The following is a 21,528-nucleotide window of genomic DNA, read 5'->3' on the forward strand; positions in this document are numbered from 1 at the left end:
AGAAGTGAGGAAAAAACAATATATAACAAGTCAGTGTACCTATAGGTAAAGCAGAGAACTGGAGTTCAGAAAAGTGATTTAAAAATTTATAAACTATGTTATTTTTCAACAAATATAGTTTAGATCCATTGAAGATATGTAAAATAAAGAAAATATAAAAAATATAAAAAAATAAATTTTAAATTTTAAATTTCAGTATGTCTAAGAGCACTGGTATAATTACAATAGCGTGTCGTATAATAAGTAGTAGGTAAAATATATAGATTTAAAATTAATACTTAGTAATGCAGCTATAACAGCCCTAAAAAGTAAACTGCAGTAAAATGGGTTTATAAAGTTTAAAGATCAAGAAGAGTTTAGAATGAGCAGAAACAAAATATTATATTAAGTTTTGCAGTCAGTAAGTTGCTAATTTTAAATGATAAATTGATTGTAACAAACTTTTCGGAACAAATGCCCGATATACAATCACCTAAGAAGGCCTTCATGCATGTCGTGACACTTCTGTTGATAGACAAGCCAATCATGCAGACTCCCCTCTTGGAGCTACGAGCTGATAGTGACAAAGAATGTGATTCAGAGTAAAAGAGTCGCATAGTCTGACATTTATTAGGATAGTGCAAAATGAAAGTAAAATTTAATATAGCTGGAGAAAGCATTCCAAGAGATTAGGAAGAACCAGTTAAGAGCTGGAAGATTGTCAGATAAGAGTCGTGGGATGCAGATCATGAAACAAGCCAGGAGTGGACTAACAGCAATTGATGGTTCCAAGCTACCAGGGAAGCAAACTAAGGCGCTTACATTTCGGCTTATATCCGCAACTTTCGTGGCCACTTTTAATATACGAGGTGGACTGTCACGAGTCCAAATCATTGAGAAAAATTGCAATGCATTCATTAGAAAGTGGTTAGGCGTACTTCGGATATTGAACAGCTCAGCTTTTTATCGAAAAGAGGATCAAGGCAATTACCACTGGCGTCAGTAGTCGAAATTTATGTAGTAAGGAAGGTGTGAACGGTGATGATGCTAAGAGTCGAAGGATATAGAAATCAGGTGAAATCCACCAAATTACTATACAAAGTAGTTAAAACCGATGGAATAATTTCTGGAATATTGGAATAATTGTATTTTTGGGAAAATGTTAATAGCTTCGTAAATTCAATTGGATTCATTTCCTTTTGGAAATTCATAAATTGTCTGAATAACTTTGTGTGACAGAGACGTATCAAAATGAAATTTAGCATTAATTTTCGACAATACTTTAGGTATCCATGAAGTCATCAATATCAAAGCAATCCGTGCGAATGCTGATAGATCCAAATCCTTTCGATTTATTATGTTATTGCAAGCAAAGAAAAAAGATGCGATTAGAAATAATTTTATAATGGCTTTACCAATCTCGTATCTCAAAGGAAAATACTCGTTAACGATTACTTCAAACAATTTAGCATTAATGTATTCCTCTTCATATTTTAACTGAACTAAATTTGGTTTTATAGTTTTGGTAAACTTTATTGATTGAACTAGTATCCCTTTATAGTGTTCCTGAATAGCGTTCATAACTGTAAAAGCGTGAACGAAAAGCATGGCAATAAACCATATACCACCGACAGTATCAGGTTTAGCAAGCATTGCAATAGCTATTGAGAATATATAAGTGCAAATGATTTGAAAACTTATAAGAAATATATAGCCTGAAGCAAATGCCCATACTATAAAAAAGGGCAGTGACGGCAATGATAAAATTTCATCAGGACACTTGGAAGGACATATATTGTTCTTACTTACAGGTAAAATATATTTTTTGAAATAACTTAATGGTAAAGTTAGAATCAAATATATGAATGGGATTCCGTAGTAAACGAGGCGGAGAAGTAATTCACAGATAGAAAATACAAGAAAAAAAATTGTAATCACAATAAGAGGCCAAAATAATATAAATTTTATAAAAATATTGCTCTTTTTGTAAAAAGTCAAAATTTTATCTCTACCTATACCTTTAAACCACTTCACAAATATAAATTTCCAGAAATATGGGTCTGCAGCAATAAAAACTTTAACTTTAATTATTGCAAGGAGTCGATCATAACCTTGAAGTGTAGAAAACATATCTTCTTTGAGTTTTGTATCTAATATACCTTCAGCGACAATCATCTCACTTAAATGACTGGGAAGAACAAACAGGATAAAGTTAACAATTATGTAGCTGATTATCCCAACCAAGGGACCCAAAAGAAAACCATCTGAAAGTTCATAGCCTTTCTGGATTCCTAGAATGAAGGAGCGATAACCCAATGGAATGCGATCATGTGAAAGTATTGTCACCGTTTCATATAAAAATAAGTAATACATTAAAAGATCCAGGAGAATTACTGAGAGAGAAAGCAAAATAAGAATACTTCTTCTAAGTCTTGAGACAAAGAAAGTCGAATGATGAAAACAAAATAACCAATATAAAAAATGAGAGAAACTGTAAATATTATGTTGTATACTAATCCATTCTGATTTGTCTGGCAATGCGTATTTACTTGGATATTCATTGTTAGATAATTGTTGCTGGTTAGGTTCTGGGGAAATTGGCGATGAGTGTTCATTTTGAGAATTCAATTCCTCGTTAGTTGATTGCTGCTGGTTAGGTTCGTTTGAATTTGGCGATGTGTGTTCATTTTGAGAATTCAATACCTCTTTAGTTGATTGTTGCTGGTTAGGTTCATTTGAATTTGGTGATGAGGGTAGAGTTTCTAAATGCACTTCCTCATTACCTGATTGTGGCTGGTTGCAGGAATACGGAGGTAATTTAGCTTTCGATATAAACCTGATAAACAATGGAAATATGGCCAACAGAACTGCTCCAACAATATTTGCAAAATTGACAAACATACTATTTTCAATGGTTTTTCCAGAACAAATGTATTTTGGTTCATAAGTACGATTATCATTTTTATGTAGTTCACAGCAATAGTTCTTCAGTATCTCACGATAGATACCCAATATTCTGTACACTAATAACGTATAAGGACTTTTCTTCTGCATGTCGTGCGACAAATTTATAAAGAAACACATGTATCCAGATTCTCCCATCTGCAAGTTATCGATAAGTACGATTCTCTTTAATTCCTCGAAAACTGAATATATTACATCGTATCTCTGAACATTTTGTTTTCCACAATTCATATGGATATCAATACTTCGAGTAGCAACGTAAGCGTCTAATATATTAAATGAACGAATCGAAAAGTCAAAGAGGACATTTTTATACATTACTAAACCATCTGGTTTATCAGGAATCCACGTGAAACATCTCGCATTTGCAAAATAATCCAGTGGTACAGGATTGAGAAGGCCATCAAATTTTTTTTCAATTATATGGACTTTAAAATTGAAAACCTGTTTGCCTGATCTTACTAAACGAGCTAAATTTTGACTGACATTTGGAGAAATTTTAGTTGTACAATTATTTCCGTGTTCTTCTCCATATGTGTTTAGTGATGTGAGAGAAATAATAAGGGTGACTGATAAAAAAGGTGCTGTTACCATCTGCATGACAGCCATGTTTCGTTTTCTGTAATAAAGAAAAATTGAACACATAAATTAATGGAGGTTTAATTTCATTTTCCTTATTCCGTAACTATTTTAAATGGAAAATATTTATTCAAAACTAACGATAACTATCTTGTACCTTGTTTGGTTTTGTTTATTCTTTAATATTGTTTTCGTTTATAGTCATGCTGTGTATATTTTCATATCAATCTCTTGACACTTCCTCTTGAAATTTTTATTGTGATTTCTTTGAGTGCAAAGAAAGAAAGAACAGAAAAAGGATCCCTCTCACATGGTATTGGATGGTTCCTAGTTGAAGATTATTCCAATTTTATCAAAAGAGTAAATTATTATATCAGTTGAATCAAGAGATATTTGAACAAAAAATACGGATGTTTCTATATTATAATGAAGAAAGTTACTCATTAATTATGTGTGTAACAGTTACTAAAAGAAAGTAATTATTAAAGGATTGACCGTTTGGAATTTTTTTTTTTATAAATTCATGTTCCAAGAAATTTCCTGTAATTTCGATGTCTGAAGTTAATCTAATTATAAGTTTTTTACAGATTTAAATATTCGGAGTAGACTTTTATGTTTAATGAACAATATTCGTTGCAGGCGAAATTTTCCATTTTCCTTTGCAACAGTCTCTCACTCTCACTTGCCTCTATTTTCATTAATCATAATTTAATATATATTCATTTCAATGTTTTCATTTCAAGTTTTAATTCGCTATTTGCAAATCCCACAGTTTATTCTATATACATAATGTAAAAAAAATATATTTATTGAATGAATGCTATTAAACAAAATAGCTGTATAACTTTAAAGCTTATGTTAATATCAGTTTCCGGAGTTTGTTAAATGAATATTTTTGATAAAATGAAAATTTCTTAATATACCGGTATAAATTTAAAAAAAAATTTTTTATAAATTAGGAAGAGATTTTTTTTGTTGTGCCTGTTTGCAACGGTCATTTTAAGTATGTGATCGCTGCTATTTCTAGCATGCTAAACGTAGTTGGGTCACTTTGAGGTTTGTTTAAATGAGAGATATATTACAACTACGATAAATTACTGGAAGAAATATTTACAAAGCAAGTGAAATTTTTTATAAATCGAAGTTATCATGAAAATTTATTTTCTGAGCTTTTTTTATTATTATTGAATATTTCTCTGTCACTCTCTCTTTTCTCTCTCTCTCTCTCTCTCTCTCTCTCTCTCTCTCTCTCTCTCTCTCTCTCTCTCTCTCTCTCTCTCTCTCTCTCTCTCTCTCTCTCTCTCTCTCTCTCGCTCTCTCTTCCACACACTCCTAGTTTGATTTCATTATTACACAAATATCACATTGGAATTTGCGTCCAAAAAAATATGCGACTGAAAATATCAATGTGAAAATATTGTCAAGTAGCTAGCAGAAAACCACCCGGAGAGCAGTCTTTCTGCAAGTGGGATTAATATTGGAAATAATTTCATTATTTTTATAGGATGACGGCAGAAATTTGGCAGAATTGTATGCATGCCGGATAAAATGCTTTGTAGTGTTTTTGTCTGTCTTTATATATTATGTTCAATTTCCACTGAGGTCGGCTTATTTTTTCAGGGTCGATAAAAACTTCCCTTTGCCGAACCGCTAATTTATGGTAATGCAGTCACACCAACACCGGTTGTCAAGCGATGGTGGCGGAACAAACACAGACAGAAAGACTCACACACCCATAGGCAGAAATACTCACACACCCATAGACAGAAATACATACATACACACATACAGAAATGCATACATACACTCGTATACACATACACACACACACACACACATATACATATGCACACACATATATATCAGTAAACAAACAGGGAGTGCGTTGTTCTACATAGATATATCAAGGGTTGGATAGAAAGAACACAACAAAGAAAAAAATTGACGAAAACACAGCAAACAGAAAACTAAGGAAACCATGAAAAGAGGAAAATTAGACGAAAACATAACCAACGTAAAATTCGACAAAAACACGGAGCACCGAAAATTCGCAGCTGATTTCCTCATCAGTGAATGTCCAAATTATCCTAGTGGTTTCTCTCTTTGTTGCTAAAAATGACTACTAAATATCACTTATATCAGCGCTTCAATTTTTTTTTAAATGGATACATTGGCTATAATACTTTCGAGTGGGCATTACATCTTTGTAGACGGGATAGTGGTTGGAGATGGAATATTCTATACAAGGTTGCTTTTCAGCTAAACAATACCAACGAAGGTGACCACAACAACAACAATAACAATAGTAAGAATTGTTTTCTTACCTTTTTTGAGCGAGTCACTTCTGTGAGAAGATAGTTGGTCTGCACTATAACAACTTCAGTCTGAGGGATTCATTAGCTTTAAATGAAACAGACATAAATACATAGATACATACATACATATTTATATACACATATATATACATATATGAATATATACATAACCTAGATAACGATAATGCAGTCTGTGTATATTAGTTATAAACAACTTGCAGAAAGAAGTGCTAACAGTTAGATTCACACATGCCGGATACTAGCTGGTGTATGATGACATCAGGAGAGAACGCACACAGTTCTGAGAACTTCATTTCGCTGGTATTATTACACATTGACCCCACCCACACAGATAAGGCCCCACTTGCAAGAGCAACTAGCAAGTGGTTCATGTCTATTAAGTTTCACCAACATTGTTTAAACAACACCATTATCTTAATTAATTAGCAAAGATTAATTAAATTTTTGTTAGCAACCAGAAAATTACTTGTCTTAGCTGTATGCATTGTCTAAATATGACCTAACTTAGAGCGTTTACTCACAGTTATAGAACGATAATAAAAACATAATAACGTCTTAGATTGCATTCTAAATATAAGAGGTGGTATCAAAATGTTCCCGTACTAGTTATCTTCTTATATGAATGAAACTCTTAGTGTGACCCTGTCTTTCACGCTGTACGCTGTAGGCAAAGAATAGTAAAACAACACACGAAATGGCAGTGAGTGGAAGTCAGAGATGCTAAAGCAGGCAGATGATATTTAAAGGCTCTACTCGGAAGGCGCTAGGGAAAGACGAGTGACGGTCTGAGGTGGCGACAGTTAGAGGTGAGCTCTGAATTCACTAGAATGAAAATGAAATCAAATTTTCATCGTAAATTATATTTCTCGACTTCACACAACACACACACATACACACACACACACACACACACACACACACACACACACACACACACACACACACACACACACATACACACACACATGAATTGGCATATAAGTTATATTCAATAAAATGATTTCATTGATCTAAATAATTTAAATAAACACGCGCGCGCACACACGTTTATACACGCACACACGCATATATATGCACATGCAGAGATTTACATACATAGGTATGCGCATGTATGAGTATATATATATATATATATATATATATATATATATATATATATCTTTAAAAAAATAGAGCTGAAAATCGATGCATTGAAGATACTTTATTGCAGCAACAATTATAATAGCAGAAACAACAACAATAAGCCAAACCTATTCACATTTCAATAGAGTATCCAGGATAAATAAACCACATCATAAAATGTCTCATAAAATATTATAACATATAACACATTACAAATTATAAATTGCCGGATACTCCATCTCTTCAGGGTCGCATTATTATTGCCATCACCAAACACTACTATTATTAGCAAAACACATACATCAAAGCGTGTGAAAGAATAATCGAAGATATATATATATATATATATATATATATATATATATATATATATATATATATATATATACACAAAAACTCACCTGTGAGGTTTTCGCTAAGACTGTTAACAGATACTATATATTTTATAAAATTTTGTTTTATAAAAAATATATATATTTAATATATATATATATCTATCTATATCTATATATATATAAGAGGTTTTGGTATCCAGAAGACCCAAGATGACAGGTAAGGTTATGTAAGAGCTACGGAAGGATAGTGGTTAGACTCCCGGTTCGATAATAGTATAAATTTTAAACAACGATACGCTGCGCATCTGAATTCTTTTAGATATGAGAAACACAGTAAATCCACAACCCATGCCAGTCGCATAAATCATCTCAAAAATAGGAATGTTCCATATAACTTATCATGGTCCATAATAAATTCAGGGCTTCCATTCCAGGGTCACGCTCAGCCTCCAAGTTATGCCTCAAAGAAGCATTCCACATATTAAAACAAAACTTTCCAATACTACTAAGTGAATATAATGAGGCCCTAGGTAGATACAATCACCGCTTTTATCGTACATTCAAATTTTACCACAGATCTAAATACAACCTAAATTACTACACAGTACATATACCGAACACCCTTTAGACAATCTCTAGCAACCCAATTCCACTTCCCTATGTGTTAACTTTTTAACTTTGCAATTTTTGATTTTAATTTTTTTTATTGTTTAACTATAAATTTTAGACACCAATACGCTGCGCATCTCAGTTCTTTTAGATATGAGAAATCCACAACCCTCGCCAGTCACATACATCACATATGCTTGTTTCCGGTATGCGGAGCTTAAGATTGGTAGCATTTGCACAAAGTTGTTTGCAAAAACTATATATATATATATATATATATATATATATATATATATATATATATATATATATATAGGTTATGAAGTGTATTGGAGTGAACCAAACCCTAAAGATACAGGCAATACCGAGTAAGTGCTGTATACCGACTAATTTTGCCCCTGTCGTTGTAGCGACATGAGTGGGGAATATAACATAGGTCGTGCATCAGCGTGTGTATGTATAAAGAAAGAAAAAGATAAAGAGATCAATGGCAAAGTTAGAATTATATTTTATGTATAAATTCTTACAGCTGTTTCAGCGAAAATCTAACGTATCCCTTCATCGGAGACGGTAATAGTAGAAGAATGGATTATTACATCTATAAGAGGAGATTTGTAGTAAGAAGTGACAGCGATGTGTAGAAGAAAGAACATTACTGTTGGAATGGAACTATACTCCAAGTACTTTTTCTTCTTTGTTCTTTCTCACTTCTTACTACAAATCTCCTCTTATAGATGTAATAATCCATTCTTCTACTATTACCGTCTCCGAGGAAGGGATACATTGGATTTTCCCTGAAACAGCTGTAAGACTTTATACATAAAATATAATTCTAACTTTGCCATTGATCTCTTTATCTTTTTCTTTCTTTATACATATATATATATATATATATATATATATATATATATATACACACATGTATGCTTATTTATATAGTACATAAGTATGTGGGCTTATGTAACAGTTCATATACTCATTTATATGTATGTGTGTTCGCGTGTGAGTATGTCTGTATACATATTTTTCTTTCTCTCACAGATTCATAACCCCCCACTATCTCTTTAGTTAGTACAATAAATGCCTACGTCTATTTTTAGAAACTTGAACATTAATCTTATTTTTCTTCCCTTCTTTTTTGAGGTTTAATACTCACTGTTAGTAAAGCCCCACCCCTGCGTACCATTTTCTTTCCCTATCACACTAATTTAGCGCCTTTCAAACATATCACTCCACCTTTCACTTCTCACACATATTCTTTCCTTACATTCTTATCTTTTCTTTCTATCTCTACCCCTATTTATTTTATGTACTGATAGTTCTTCGCTCCCCTCCCCCTCACAATATGTTGACCACCATCTAGCACTCCTTTTTCTCATTTTCTATTCCTCTTTCTTTATTCTTTCCTCTCCTATTCCTTTTGACCATTACCATTCTCCGCCTTCTAACATGCACATCTATTCTATTCTCTCTATCTACTTACACCTACCAGTAATTTCTCAAAATTTCATTCATACTATAAGACCCCTTTGAGTGAACAGCACACAGAATTAATGTCTCCACACTATCCATTTGTAATAACGAAATATGAACTCCTATCGGAATTTGCATACCACGAGCAAGAAACCCTTCTATCATCTCTACACAGCACTTTCCTTGGATAATAGAACAGCAACTGTAACATCCAACATATATTTTAATTTTTACTCCCTTATTTCCCTTTATGCTTGCTATATCTTTCCCTTTCCAAAATAACTTCTTATATTGAACCCAACTATTTCCCTCTATTTTACTTTCTGATATCGTCTCTGTTGAAGGGATATCCCTCATATCCTTGAAACAGTTGTAAGTCTACCTTTCTCTTTATAAACGTGCAAGAAATTTCACATTGCGGTGGCCTTGTTGTCTCATTTTATTTAACACAAACACACATTTATACATACACACACATGCATATAGCACTGCAATACTCTGGTCTTAGAATTCCTGCCACTGTTGGAATCTGGCCTGCAATTCGTTTACCTTAAACGAGTCGAGGACCTCCGACGATTCGCTCTGGGTCTCGACAACGGTGTTAAAACGGCGACCTTTGAGCTGCATTTTGATCTGTGAAAGAAATGGAAGTCCGCTAAATCTGGTGAATAGAATGGGTGCAGAAGCGATACCTTGTTTTGCGCGAAAAACCCAAGAGTGAGAGAGCTCGGTGACAAGGTGCATTGTTGGGAATCCACTTTTTCGCGCTCTGCAGGTCCGGTCATTTTTGCCTAATGTCTTCTCTCAAACGCTTCAAAACAGTAGTAGAACTGTCGATTGACGGTCTGGCCTTAGAGAACGAATTCGCGATGCAGAATAGCACATACACGGATGTGATGCACGTGGAAGGTCTTCCACATCGCTCAGTGCCTAGGGACGTACTTCCTCTTTCGAAGCATCTGTGCCACTCGAACCATTGCGTGTCACCGATTGTTCCGTCGCCGTAATCTTACTGAAATTTTTGATACTACGTCGTAGATATTTAATTGGTTGGCAACAATCTAACAACCCTACACTCAAAGATTCCCTGCTTCCTCACTGTTTCATTTATCACTTCTATATGAAGCTAGTTAGCTCTACAGACTCACTCCACTTAGTGCCATGATTCGCTTCATCCAAAAGCTTTATCTATCTGTACAAGAGATTTTACAAACCGCTGTACATCACATTTTATTATATGACTAATTTGCTGCCGATAAACTCAACAAGGAACATTCTAAGTGGTAACTAGGTTGGATAGAAATAGAAACCAGATACCTCTCATACAACACACTATCGTTTCAAATAAATGAAGTTATAATCAATGCATGGTCATGACTAGAACACTTCTGATCAGACGTTTCTGTTCGATCAGGAGCTCAACAGCTACAATAAAATCTTTATGCAGCCTTGAATTGCAAGAAAGGCATTCCTCTGAAGACCATTCTTTTGAAAGCCTTTCCTCGTCCACTTATTTTTCTTCATTTTTCACCTTACATATGCACAAGATGAACATAAACTTCAGAAACTGAGGATGGCTGCAAATGTCATGTTCTCAACCACCACTCCTCTTTTGACTAATTTATGTATACTACATTTAATTATTTTGTGTAAGTATAAAAACATACATATATAAATGCATACGTATGTAGGCGTGTATATGTGTATGTCTTTATCTACGTAAGTGTATGTGTGTGTGTGTGTGTGAGTGCGTGTGTTTGTGTGTGTGCACACATCTACATACACATATATGTACGCATACACTCTTGTATTATTCTTTTACTATTTTCAGTCATTTGACTGCAGCAATGCCGGAGCACCGCCTTACGCACGCACACACGCACGTACGTACGTACGTACATATGTATGTATCGGAATTTCATTATATGGCTGGAAAGCTTGTTAAACGGTGTTGGTATATCTTTTGTGGAATAACCGATCCCCGTACATCTCCATCTTATCCAAGCGACGGTAGGTTCCAAAGCTATACGAACTCAATTCTTCGACAAATAATATGCCAACTCCGTCTAACAAGCTTTCCCGCCATATAATTAACTTCCTATAAATACATTACTACTACTCAAAAGTGGACACTGGTCTACATAATACCCTATCTAGACAGGGCCTGGGAGACTCGATGCAATTCGTCCACATCGGCACATCCGGGAAATCCAGTCGGTATTTCTCAGACAGTTGGAAATGTCTGAGCAGGTTTGAGAGGCTCTTAACACACCATCTTGTATCTGCTACTCCCACACAGTCCAAAAGTGCGTCTAAGACGGCGTTCCAATCACCAACTAACACTACAGGTCAGTACGTTCCTAAGAAAACATCCAGACATCTACAGAAATCCAGCTTTCCTGCTCCTCTCAGAGCATAGACTGCCACCAGTCTGATTGCAGCCCCGTCAAAGTTGTTCAAAACTAGGAGCACTAACATACCTTCTGAGTCCAAGAAGATAATCCTATCTTGGGACTCAGGCTTGTGTGGAACAGCTCTGCGGTTCCGCCTCCCATGCTTTGTTGACATAGAGGTGAATATATCTCGTATCTACTGAAAACGGGTACGAAACCTTGTCGGTCGGTGAGTCCGGCTTCACTGATGGCCATTACATTGATGCTTAGTAATCTGAAGTCGTGTAGTAGATGGCCTTGTTTCCTAGGTGACACCTGAATATATGAATTTATACTACCTACTCTGTGCAACTCCATATTAGATTAAGGTACAGAAGTAGAAAAGGCTACTTAAAGCAATTTAGTCGGCGAGGAGAGAATGGATGTTGCGTCCCTATAGGTATATGTGGATGTTTCCACGAGCAGTTCTTTATATAGTCTTCGAAATATTAAATAAGTGACAACAGAATTTGACAAAGAATGGTAAGAAGAAAAAGAACTACAAAAATCCAGTTGCTTACAGCATCTAGATTTCCCTTGCAATCACCCATCTAAGTACTAACTAGACTGAACGTTACACAACTTAGGTGATCCGACGCGAAATGGTGATTTTCTCATGATATGGCCTTAAACGCTACGTAACGAATAAATTAGCATTTTTTATTCTTAATACACCACAAGGCATAAACAAAAATATGTAAAAGAGATATTCGAATGCGAATTCGTCGGTATTTTAAAGAAATGACTACAGAATATGAAAACAAATGATTAGCTGAAAAATGATTACAAAAAAAAAAAAAAAGATCTTACAACAGTTAGTTTTCCCAAGCGGTCCTTCATCTTAGTACTAACAAGGTTCGACGTTGCTTCAGTTCTGTGATCAGACAAGAACTGATGTTTTCAGCGTGATATGTCCATAAGCGATAGATTCCCATAATTTAGCAGTTTTGTCGTGATAAAAACAGAGAAAAAGATAGGAACCAACTTAGCTAGCCTTGTCATGGCATACTTAGAAGAGGAAAGCTGAAAGTATCTTGTCGTATACACGCACACACACATACACACACATACACACACACACACACACACACACACACACACACACACATACATACACACATACATACACACACACACATGCACACACACACTTGTGTGTATGCATGTGTTTTTGCCCTCCCTTGCGTGATAATTTTTGATGTGTTTAGGTCACTGTAAACTAGTGATTCGGCAAGAGAGACCGATAGAATACGTACCAGGCTTTAAAATGTCCTGGGATCGAATGAATCGACAATATCTCTTGAAGGCGGTGGTGCAGCATAGCCGAAATCTGATTAATTGATCAAGTAAAAAATATAAGAAGATATTTATATATCGTATGGATCGAATTATGGTGAATAGGGTAAAAAAAAAAATGATGCTTTTGACTGTTATTGAAATGTTCAAAAAATTGAATTCTTACGTATTCCACCGATACAAACAATTTCATTTGCTGGAAGTAAATTCAATTCGCTTAGACCTGGAGACTGTTAAATGCAGTACAATTGGTGCACTGTTTGTACACATGTATATATAAACATACATGATTTTCTCGTCGAAGACGACATGTGATTGTTCAGATTTTGCCGAAAAGCCTGCGCAAACGAGTTGTTTCCAGCGATCAAATGTTTGTGCCATACATTATTTTACTGTCTCCATGAATTCGACGTTGTCTGAACAGGTGCACGGTGTGCCACGCGCCCGGTGTCGAAATAATCGTAGAGCAACATGACATTTAAACAAAAAATTATCTCATATATATCAATGGCTACGTATATCAATGTGCTTTGCACAAGAACACACCACACCACCCTAGTCAATAGGCCATGCGTCCTCAATATATATGTGTGTGTGTGTGTGTGTGTGTTTGTGTGTGTGGTGTGTGTTTGTGTGTGTGTGTGTGTGTATGTATGTACGTGTGTGTATGTACGTGTGTGTCTGTGTGGATTTCTTTTTCCAAGATTCGTGCGTTGAAAGAAATATTGTTATATTTCGGGATGGTCATTTTTTTTCGTTCTTCACTCGTTTATTTTTTTCTTATTCTACCCATTTGTCCATTGCTGGAAACACTGATAAAAGCATAACAGTTACAATTGAGGCCAATGAAAGAAATTTGGCTAATTTAAGAATCAAGGTAGCTTTACTCATACACAAACTAAGACCCCAAATTAACAACAAGATGGAAGTTGGTAATCAATATATTATTTAGCTACATCTGGATGTGTGTAGGTTAATTCTTAATAACATGCTCATATATTGTTTACAACAAAAAAGAGGGGAAAAAAAAACTTAAATAAAATAATAAAAAAATGTGTTGATACGTCTGTGGCGCTGCTTCTAAGTTATGTGTTATACGTGCAGCTTCTCTTTTTTCCCCCTTTCTTTTTATTTTATTTTATTTTATTTTATTTTATTATTCCTTGATTCTTAAATTACCCAAATTTCTTTCATTGGCCTCAATTGTGAGTGTTATGCTTTTATCAGTGTTCCGGCAACTATCAAGATGTTTTCTGAAGGAAGAGGCTCTCGTGTTCATATGTTCTTTGATGCGGACGTGTAACGGTCTTGTTGTGCTACCCACATAGAACTTGTTGCATTTGTTACATTGTATTTTATACACAATATTTACCCGTTGGCATAAATCTGTATCACGGATGGGACAATTTGTTAATGTGCATTGATTGTTGTCTCTTATTAGTTTCTTTGCGAGGTGTCCTCTCAGAGAGGGGCCGGAGTGAGCTAGTTGTATATCTAGCCCTTCTCTTCGTATGGCTCTTCGGATGGCTGTAGTTATCCTCTCGCTAAAATGGGGTATTTTAAGGAAGCATGTGTTGCTGGGTTTTCTATTTGTTCGGCATGTCGGTCGTCTTGAATGCTTAAGCCGATTTACAATGGATCTAGGATATCCGTTGGTTTTCAATAAATCTAGGAAGCGTGTAGTGTGGGTCACCTTGTCCTCCGTTCTGCTGCATTTGCCTTGGATGCGTGCAAGTTCGTTTCTGGCGTATCCTATTTTGGCACCGAGTGGAAGTGCTGAATTGTATTGGACAAACATATCTCTACTGGCTGCTTTCCTGTAGAACTCGGTGTGGATTTCCCCTTCTTCCGTTTTTATTCTTTACAAACAATACACAATGCTTCAAGCGAACTACAATACTCTCCTATCTCTATGCCTGGGCCAGGCCGAGTTCGCGACTGCTAGGGAATTGATCAAGCTATCTGAGAAACGTGCTAAAATCGGATGCCAAATAAACTTTCTTAAACGCTGCCTAAAAAACAATATAGTTCCCAACACCATCAGGAACATACATCTACCCACTTGTTTCTGCAGCCCTACCCTTCGGCGATCACTGAAATACATACATACGTTCGTCATCAGAAACATATGCACCAACAACTACATGAGCATATACGCAAATTCTCTGAAATAATATCCAGCATCACGTCAACCAATGGACATACATACCGAAGAATAACCACAGCTATTGACCGATGCTACCACCACTGCGTTGACCAAGAGAAGAAACGCCTCAAACTTAAATTCCAGTGGCTTTGTACCAAATACCGACACAACTCGGCCTATTACACCAACACAGATGAACAGGACACGTCCACACAACGAGATAACACTAACACCGAAGACACCAACACACCGTCAACAACAAAATCCCTAGTCACAGACTTGAGTGGGTCACTCTCCCATGAAGAACTAGAACTTCTCAGCCTGGGACCTAAATTTATCTTGAGCCAACAGTCGAATGAAAACATCTTATTCGACCTGGAAGCCAACTTTTGTCGAACAGCATACCAACTCAAATGGCTGTCGGTAATAAAAAAGAACAACACACCCGTCAAATTTTCTACGTACCAATTAGACCACCCACTCCACCCTCCCCCAACCAACCAAGAACTCAACCACAAACTATCCAGATTGAAACAGTCTATCTCCAACATCTTGAGGAAGGAATCGCATATAACCCCAAATTTAACCAAGGCGCAACATAAAACACTGGCTAAACTAAACAACAAAAACCTTGTATACTTACCATCAGATAAAGGAAAAGAAATCTGCGTGATTTCTCGTGAAATATATGATAGACTGGCTCAAGAACATTTAAGCAATGACAGACTATATTCTGAAGTGACAGATATAACTGCGACCAGGATTGAGGACCGAATTAATACCGCATGGACTGACATCTGTAGACGGAGACAAATATATAATAAATTCAAGAACAACTTCATCACAAAGAACAGTAGACTACCTAGATTTTATCACCTCATTAAAACACACAAGAATAGCAACACGACCCAGATTAGACCCATCGTCTCCAGCGTAGAAAGACCTCTATATAAAATATCCTGGTTACTTTCTTACATCTTGAAACCCATACTCTCCACCTTTCCGGGACACGTCAAGAGCTCCGACGAAGTTATTAAAAGACTACACCAATTGTATTGCATCGTTATACCTTCCTAAACTTTTTATTCTTTACACACACACATATATATATATATATATATATATATATATATATATATATATATATACTAGCAGTATAACCCGACGTTGTCCGGGTGTGACTTATTACGCCACCTACGATAAGTGTTGCTAGGTGAAAATCAACTAAAAAAGAGAACCTTACAATGAAAAAACCCTTATGATGTAAATATGTTCATAATTCAAAAGACGAAATTAATAGGGAAAGTCTGAAGGCTGTTTTGTATAAAACTATTAAGTGTACGTAAATTTCATCCGTCTAATTGGATATACAAATGTTTGTGCAAAACAACTTTTTGCGCTGCCTTGATTATACATAGCAGGGCAATTCCTTTTCGCAGGAGGTAGGACGGCAATTTCTGATGAAGCAATTGCTGGCGATCTGTTGCTACATAGTTCTGCCAGAATTCTATCAGATTGGGCAGTAGATGATGATGCACCGTTTTTCATTATGTTCAAAGTAGCTTCTGGAATGTGGTGAATTGCTGCAGTCTGCTGCTGTCTTTTTAAACCGATTGCTTTCTTTCCCCAGCAAGCTCTCTTGTTTGGAGGCATAATCTATGTACATATTAAACAGAACAACAAAAGTTATAACAGATGGGAGGGTCGGTAGTTTTCACATTTCGGTAATTTTTCAGATTAACACCCGCACGATTACGTAACCCTAACCCTAAAACCATAACCGTAAGACTAACCCTCATCGTAACCCTAAAACCATAACCCTGACCCAAAAACCGTAACCCTAACACCCTAATGAAAATCGTGCGGGTGTTAATCTGAATAATAATAATAATAATGACCTCTGCAGATCAAACTCCCAACCCACAACTAAGTCTTAAGTGTATATATATATATATATGGGCAACACACACACACACACACACACACACACACACACACACACATACACACTAAATAAAATGTTAGTAAGTAAAAGTGCTTTTAAAAAGATTGTTAAATTTTCAGATTAACACCGGCACAATTTTCACTACCGGGTTAGGGTTAGGACGTAAAAGTGGAAAATGTGGATTTCTATAAAGTTTTAAAAAGGCTTCACACAGATACAGAACTTCAGCATTATATATTAAGATGGGCAACACACACACACACTAAATATAAAAAATGACAGGTATTTGTATGTATGTGTGTATTAATGTGTATTCTGTGTCTATATATGGTAGTAAGTAAATGCGTTTTAAGAAAGATATTAAAAAAATTCAGTTTGTAAGGAATAAATGTTTGACTGTCGATCATATTTGGAAGAGAATGACAGTACAGTGTTAGGGTTAGGGTTTGTTAGGGTTAGGTAGGTAATGATGCGGGTGTTAATGTCAAGATTTACGAAAAGATTTTCAAAAAAACTCACAGTTTGTAGGGAATAAATGTTTGTTGATCGTATTTGAAAAAGATGTCTCGCTGGTGAAGGACGGTGTTAGAAATGGAAAGTAAACTTACAATTCCCGCCAATTAGAATGAGGTCATTGGTAACCATAGGTACATATATATGTGTATATTTACGTATGATTGGTAGTGTGTCTGTTTATTTGACTCTCACTCTTCTTCGTTTCTTTGTCTTTTTTCTTGGATCGTTCGTAAGCGTTCATAAGAGAAATTAGCAATTGAAACGATGTGTAAGAGGAATAGAAATAGTTAATTTTAGAGGGGCAAAGTAATTTTGTATGTAGTTTTAGTATCTGTCATTACAGTATCGAAATGTGATTGTTTCCGTTTTGATACTGAAATAGTTTTCTTTTACTGTCAGTGTTTCTCCTTCCTTTCCCTTTGTTATTTGTTGTTGGATTGTTCGTAAAGGTTCATAAGAGAAAATAGGAGTTGAAAGGATTTGTATTAGAAAGAGGAAATTAGATTTTATTAGGGAAAAAATGTTTACTTCTCTAGTTTTATGGATTTTATTCATTATTAAGAATTTTTTGGAGTGAAAAAATGACGCAGTGACCTAACAAATTGTATTTAGAATATTAATTGCGATCCTTTAATCCAAGAAATTTGGAATTGTGTAAATGTATGAATTTTAAACATACACACACACACACACACACACACACACACACACACACACACACAGAAATTCTGCCTTTTATAGTATAGATACGATGGATTCACAAGGCTTTAGTCGGCCCGAGGCTATAGTAAAAGACACTTGCCCAAAGTGCCACGCAGTGGGACTGAACCCTGAACCATGTGGTTGGTATACAAGCTACTTACCACACAGCCACTCCTGCACCTATATATATATATATAGGAAAGATCCAAGGTAATAATTACAAGGTAGCCAAATGTTGCTTAAGAGTCCCAGGACGGTGATATCCTTACATTTATGAGCCTGGGCCCGCTATCTTCCAGGCCCCGTCGGATAGTATCTTCAATCCAACTTGCCTCGGTGCCTGGGGGTAACCCACACACCTAGGCTCTTATTAATTTCGTCCCGCAGTACGATGGGAAGAACAGGTTAGTTAATAGTAATGGCAATGTAAGTGATATAGCTACTCTACATAATAATAAGGATTCCACAAAAAAATCTACAATCATAATAATATAATGTCCTAGAAAATAATGGTAATCGAAGCATATCCTATACTCACTCACACAATAAATTTAAAAGTAAAAATAAAAATCCTGTCTGGTTTAATATCCCTTTCAACTGTGCTGTATCCACGAATATTTACAAAAACTTTTTGGATATTTTTCAAAAAAATTTCCCTTCTTCCCACAGATATAGTAGAATCTTTTCATGTCATACAGTCCGAATCTCTTACTCTACCGTTCCTAATGTAGGTACAATCATAGCTAGGTTAGATAGAAAGAACATAAGATTAATTAGAATCAATGATAATAGAAATGGTGGAAATAGTTATAGGAATATAAATAATAATTTAACCAATGTCAATAATAATATTACTAATAATTATAGAAATAGAAGTAGAAATAACAAAATAGCAATTATGAAGGTAGTAGCAATATACTTAGTCCTGCCAACCACAACTTAAACCAACAAATAGAATATAGTGGTATTGATGTTGAAAGTATAATTGAAGTAAATGGTGGTAATGTGGATTATGGATCTAGTTCACATGTAGAAATAGACAATATTAGTATGCCTGATGCTGCAGGAATAATTCTATCTGATAGCACGTTAGAAACCGAGGTAGATAGTAATAGAAGTGATCAAAATAAACCTAATAATAGAAATAATAAAATGGGAAATAATACAAATATAAATAATTGTAACAACAATAATGTAAATATTAGTAATAATATAGAGGTTTTTCATAGTTCCACTAATTGCAACTGTAGAAATAAGTCACTTTGTCCGTTATTAGGCCGATTTTGCACCCGTAACGTAAATTACAAATGCACAATAAGTACTATAACCGATAACTTTATTTACGTGGGATGTACGATTAATCTGAAACAGTGAATATATAACCGCTTGTCGTCTTTTAGGCTAAAACATAAGGCAAATCGTACGTCATTAGCTAATAAAATTTGTGAGTTAAAGGAAAGTGGTATTAGTTTTAGCCTTAAATGGTAAATTATAAGAAAAGCCCAACCTTACAGAAATAGCAGATATAGATGTGAATTATGTTCTATGGAAATATATGAAATTTTAAAACTTAGAAACAATTCTAACTTGATTAATAATAGATTAAACCTTAGAGTATTGTGTGTACACTGTTCCACTCGCACTTTTAAATATTTTAAAAAGTAGTAAACTTAAAAAATGTGATATTTCAACATCTACTATGTTCATCTTAGGCTATAAATTAGCACATATTTAAATTGAAATTGAACCTTTATAACATATGTTTCTGATCTCGCACCTTAATATATAATCTTCCTGTGATAACTAAAATTTCAACTTTATCTATTGATAGTATATTCTTTCACATCACTTCTGCGATTGCTGTTAGTTCTTAGTATGTATCTTACTTATTGCTACTCTATTTAACGTAAAAGAATAGGATGTTTTGAAAGTTCTTAATAGTTTTTAATTAGTTCTTCAACCTTGTAAATTTTATTTTATTTAATGCCTGACCCTAAAAGATCCTTATTATTCCATTATTTCCTGGCTGGTAGTGGTATTGTTATTGTTATTCTATAGTTTTGACTTAAATAAATCTAATCCTTCTAATCTTTGCTCCAGTATTATTCTGCACTTGGCCCATGTTAGTTAACACAAGTTCCTGATTATGTAAGATAGTGTAATTAAACTAGTACATAATTATCATGTTCTCTATTAATTGTTTTGGACTACTATTGAATTCTTTGTTAATTCCAACCGTTCTTTTTTTATTAGTTCCTTAAACCTTGATAAGCCCATTATTATAAACTATGTAAATCCTATATATTAATTCTTTACATTAGTTATAAAATAAATTCTATCTCTTATGTGTCCTTTAAATGATTGAAATGGTAAATTATAATGATATTAGATATAGAAGTTTTTAATTTTCACCATTATAATTCTATGTTAATTCAAATCATTCACTTTACCAGTTTCTTAAACCTTGATGAGTCTATCATTGTAAAAATCATTCTAAACTAATGTAAATCCTTATGTATCAATTCTTTACATTAGCTATAAAATAAATTTATATCTTATGTGTCCATTAAATATGATATTAGATATATAATTTTTCACCATTATATTCTATGTTAATTTCAATCATTCATTTTACCAGTTTCTTAAACCTTAATGAGTCCATCATTATAAACCAATTATAAACCATTATAGACCATGTAAATCCTATGTATCAATTCTTTTATAGTAGGTATAAAATAGATTTTATCTCTCATGTGCCTTTCAAATAATATTAGCTATATTAGCTTTAATTTTAATTTTAAAATAATTTAAATAGTTTTTAGTCCAATATATATAAAAAAAAGAATTTAACTTCACATCTTATCTATGGTTCTTTATCAATTGGTTCTTTATACTGATATAAATAAGTCTAAATGTACTTTACCAAAGCTTTATAACCATATGTTTACCCCCTTTCCTTTCCTTATAAGAAAAAGGTTGGTGCCCTCTTAAGCTTTAAATCACTAGACAAAAAGCAAATAAAATCAGTGACAGTTAAAATTCTGCTTAAAATTAATTACTAGCCTGTTTGCTTTGACTAAGTCAAAACGTTTTT

General features: G+C 34.4%; 1 protein-coding gene across 1 annotated transcript; it reads right to left on the minus strand.

The window, feature by feature from the left end:
- Positions 1–883: 883 nt before the first annotated feature.
- On the minus strand, positions 884–6,144 carry LOC149128981 (uncharacterized). Its single transcript, XM_089346863.1, has 2 exons — positions 5,847–6,144; positions 884–3,562 (listed from the first exon to the last, which is right to left on the minus strand). Exon 2 carries the CDS (start codon positions 3,550–3,552, stop codon positions 1,159–1,161), a length of 2,394 nt encoding a protein of 797 aa, XP_089202989.1. The 5' UTR covers positions 3,553–3,562; positions 5,847–6,144; the 3' UTR covers positions 884–1,158.
- Positions 6,145–21,528: the final 15,384 nt, after the last annotated feature.

Source organism: Octopus bimaculoides, unplaced genomic scaffold (assembly GCF_046866305.1).
Source record: "Octopus bimaculoides isolate indiv1 unplaced genomic scaffold, ASM4686630v1 contig258, whole genome shotgun sequence".
Taxonomy (NCBI): domain Eukaryota; kingdom Metazoa; phylum Mollusca; class Cephalopoda; order Octopoda; family Octopodidae; genus Octopus; species Octopus bimaculoides.

What these genes read in the sequence shown, in the direction of transcription:
- LOC149128981 (XM_089346863.1), bottom strand. Translation starts at nt 3,552, where the DNA reads ATGGCTGTCATGCAGATGGTAACAGCACCTTTTTTATCAGTCACCCTT.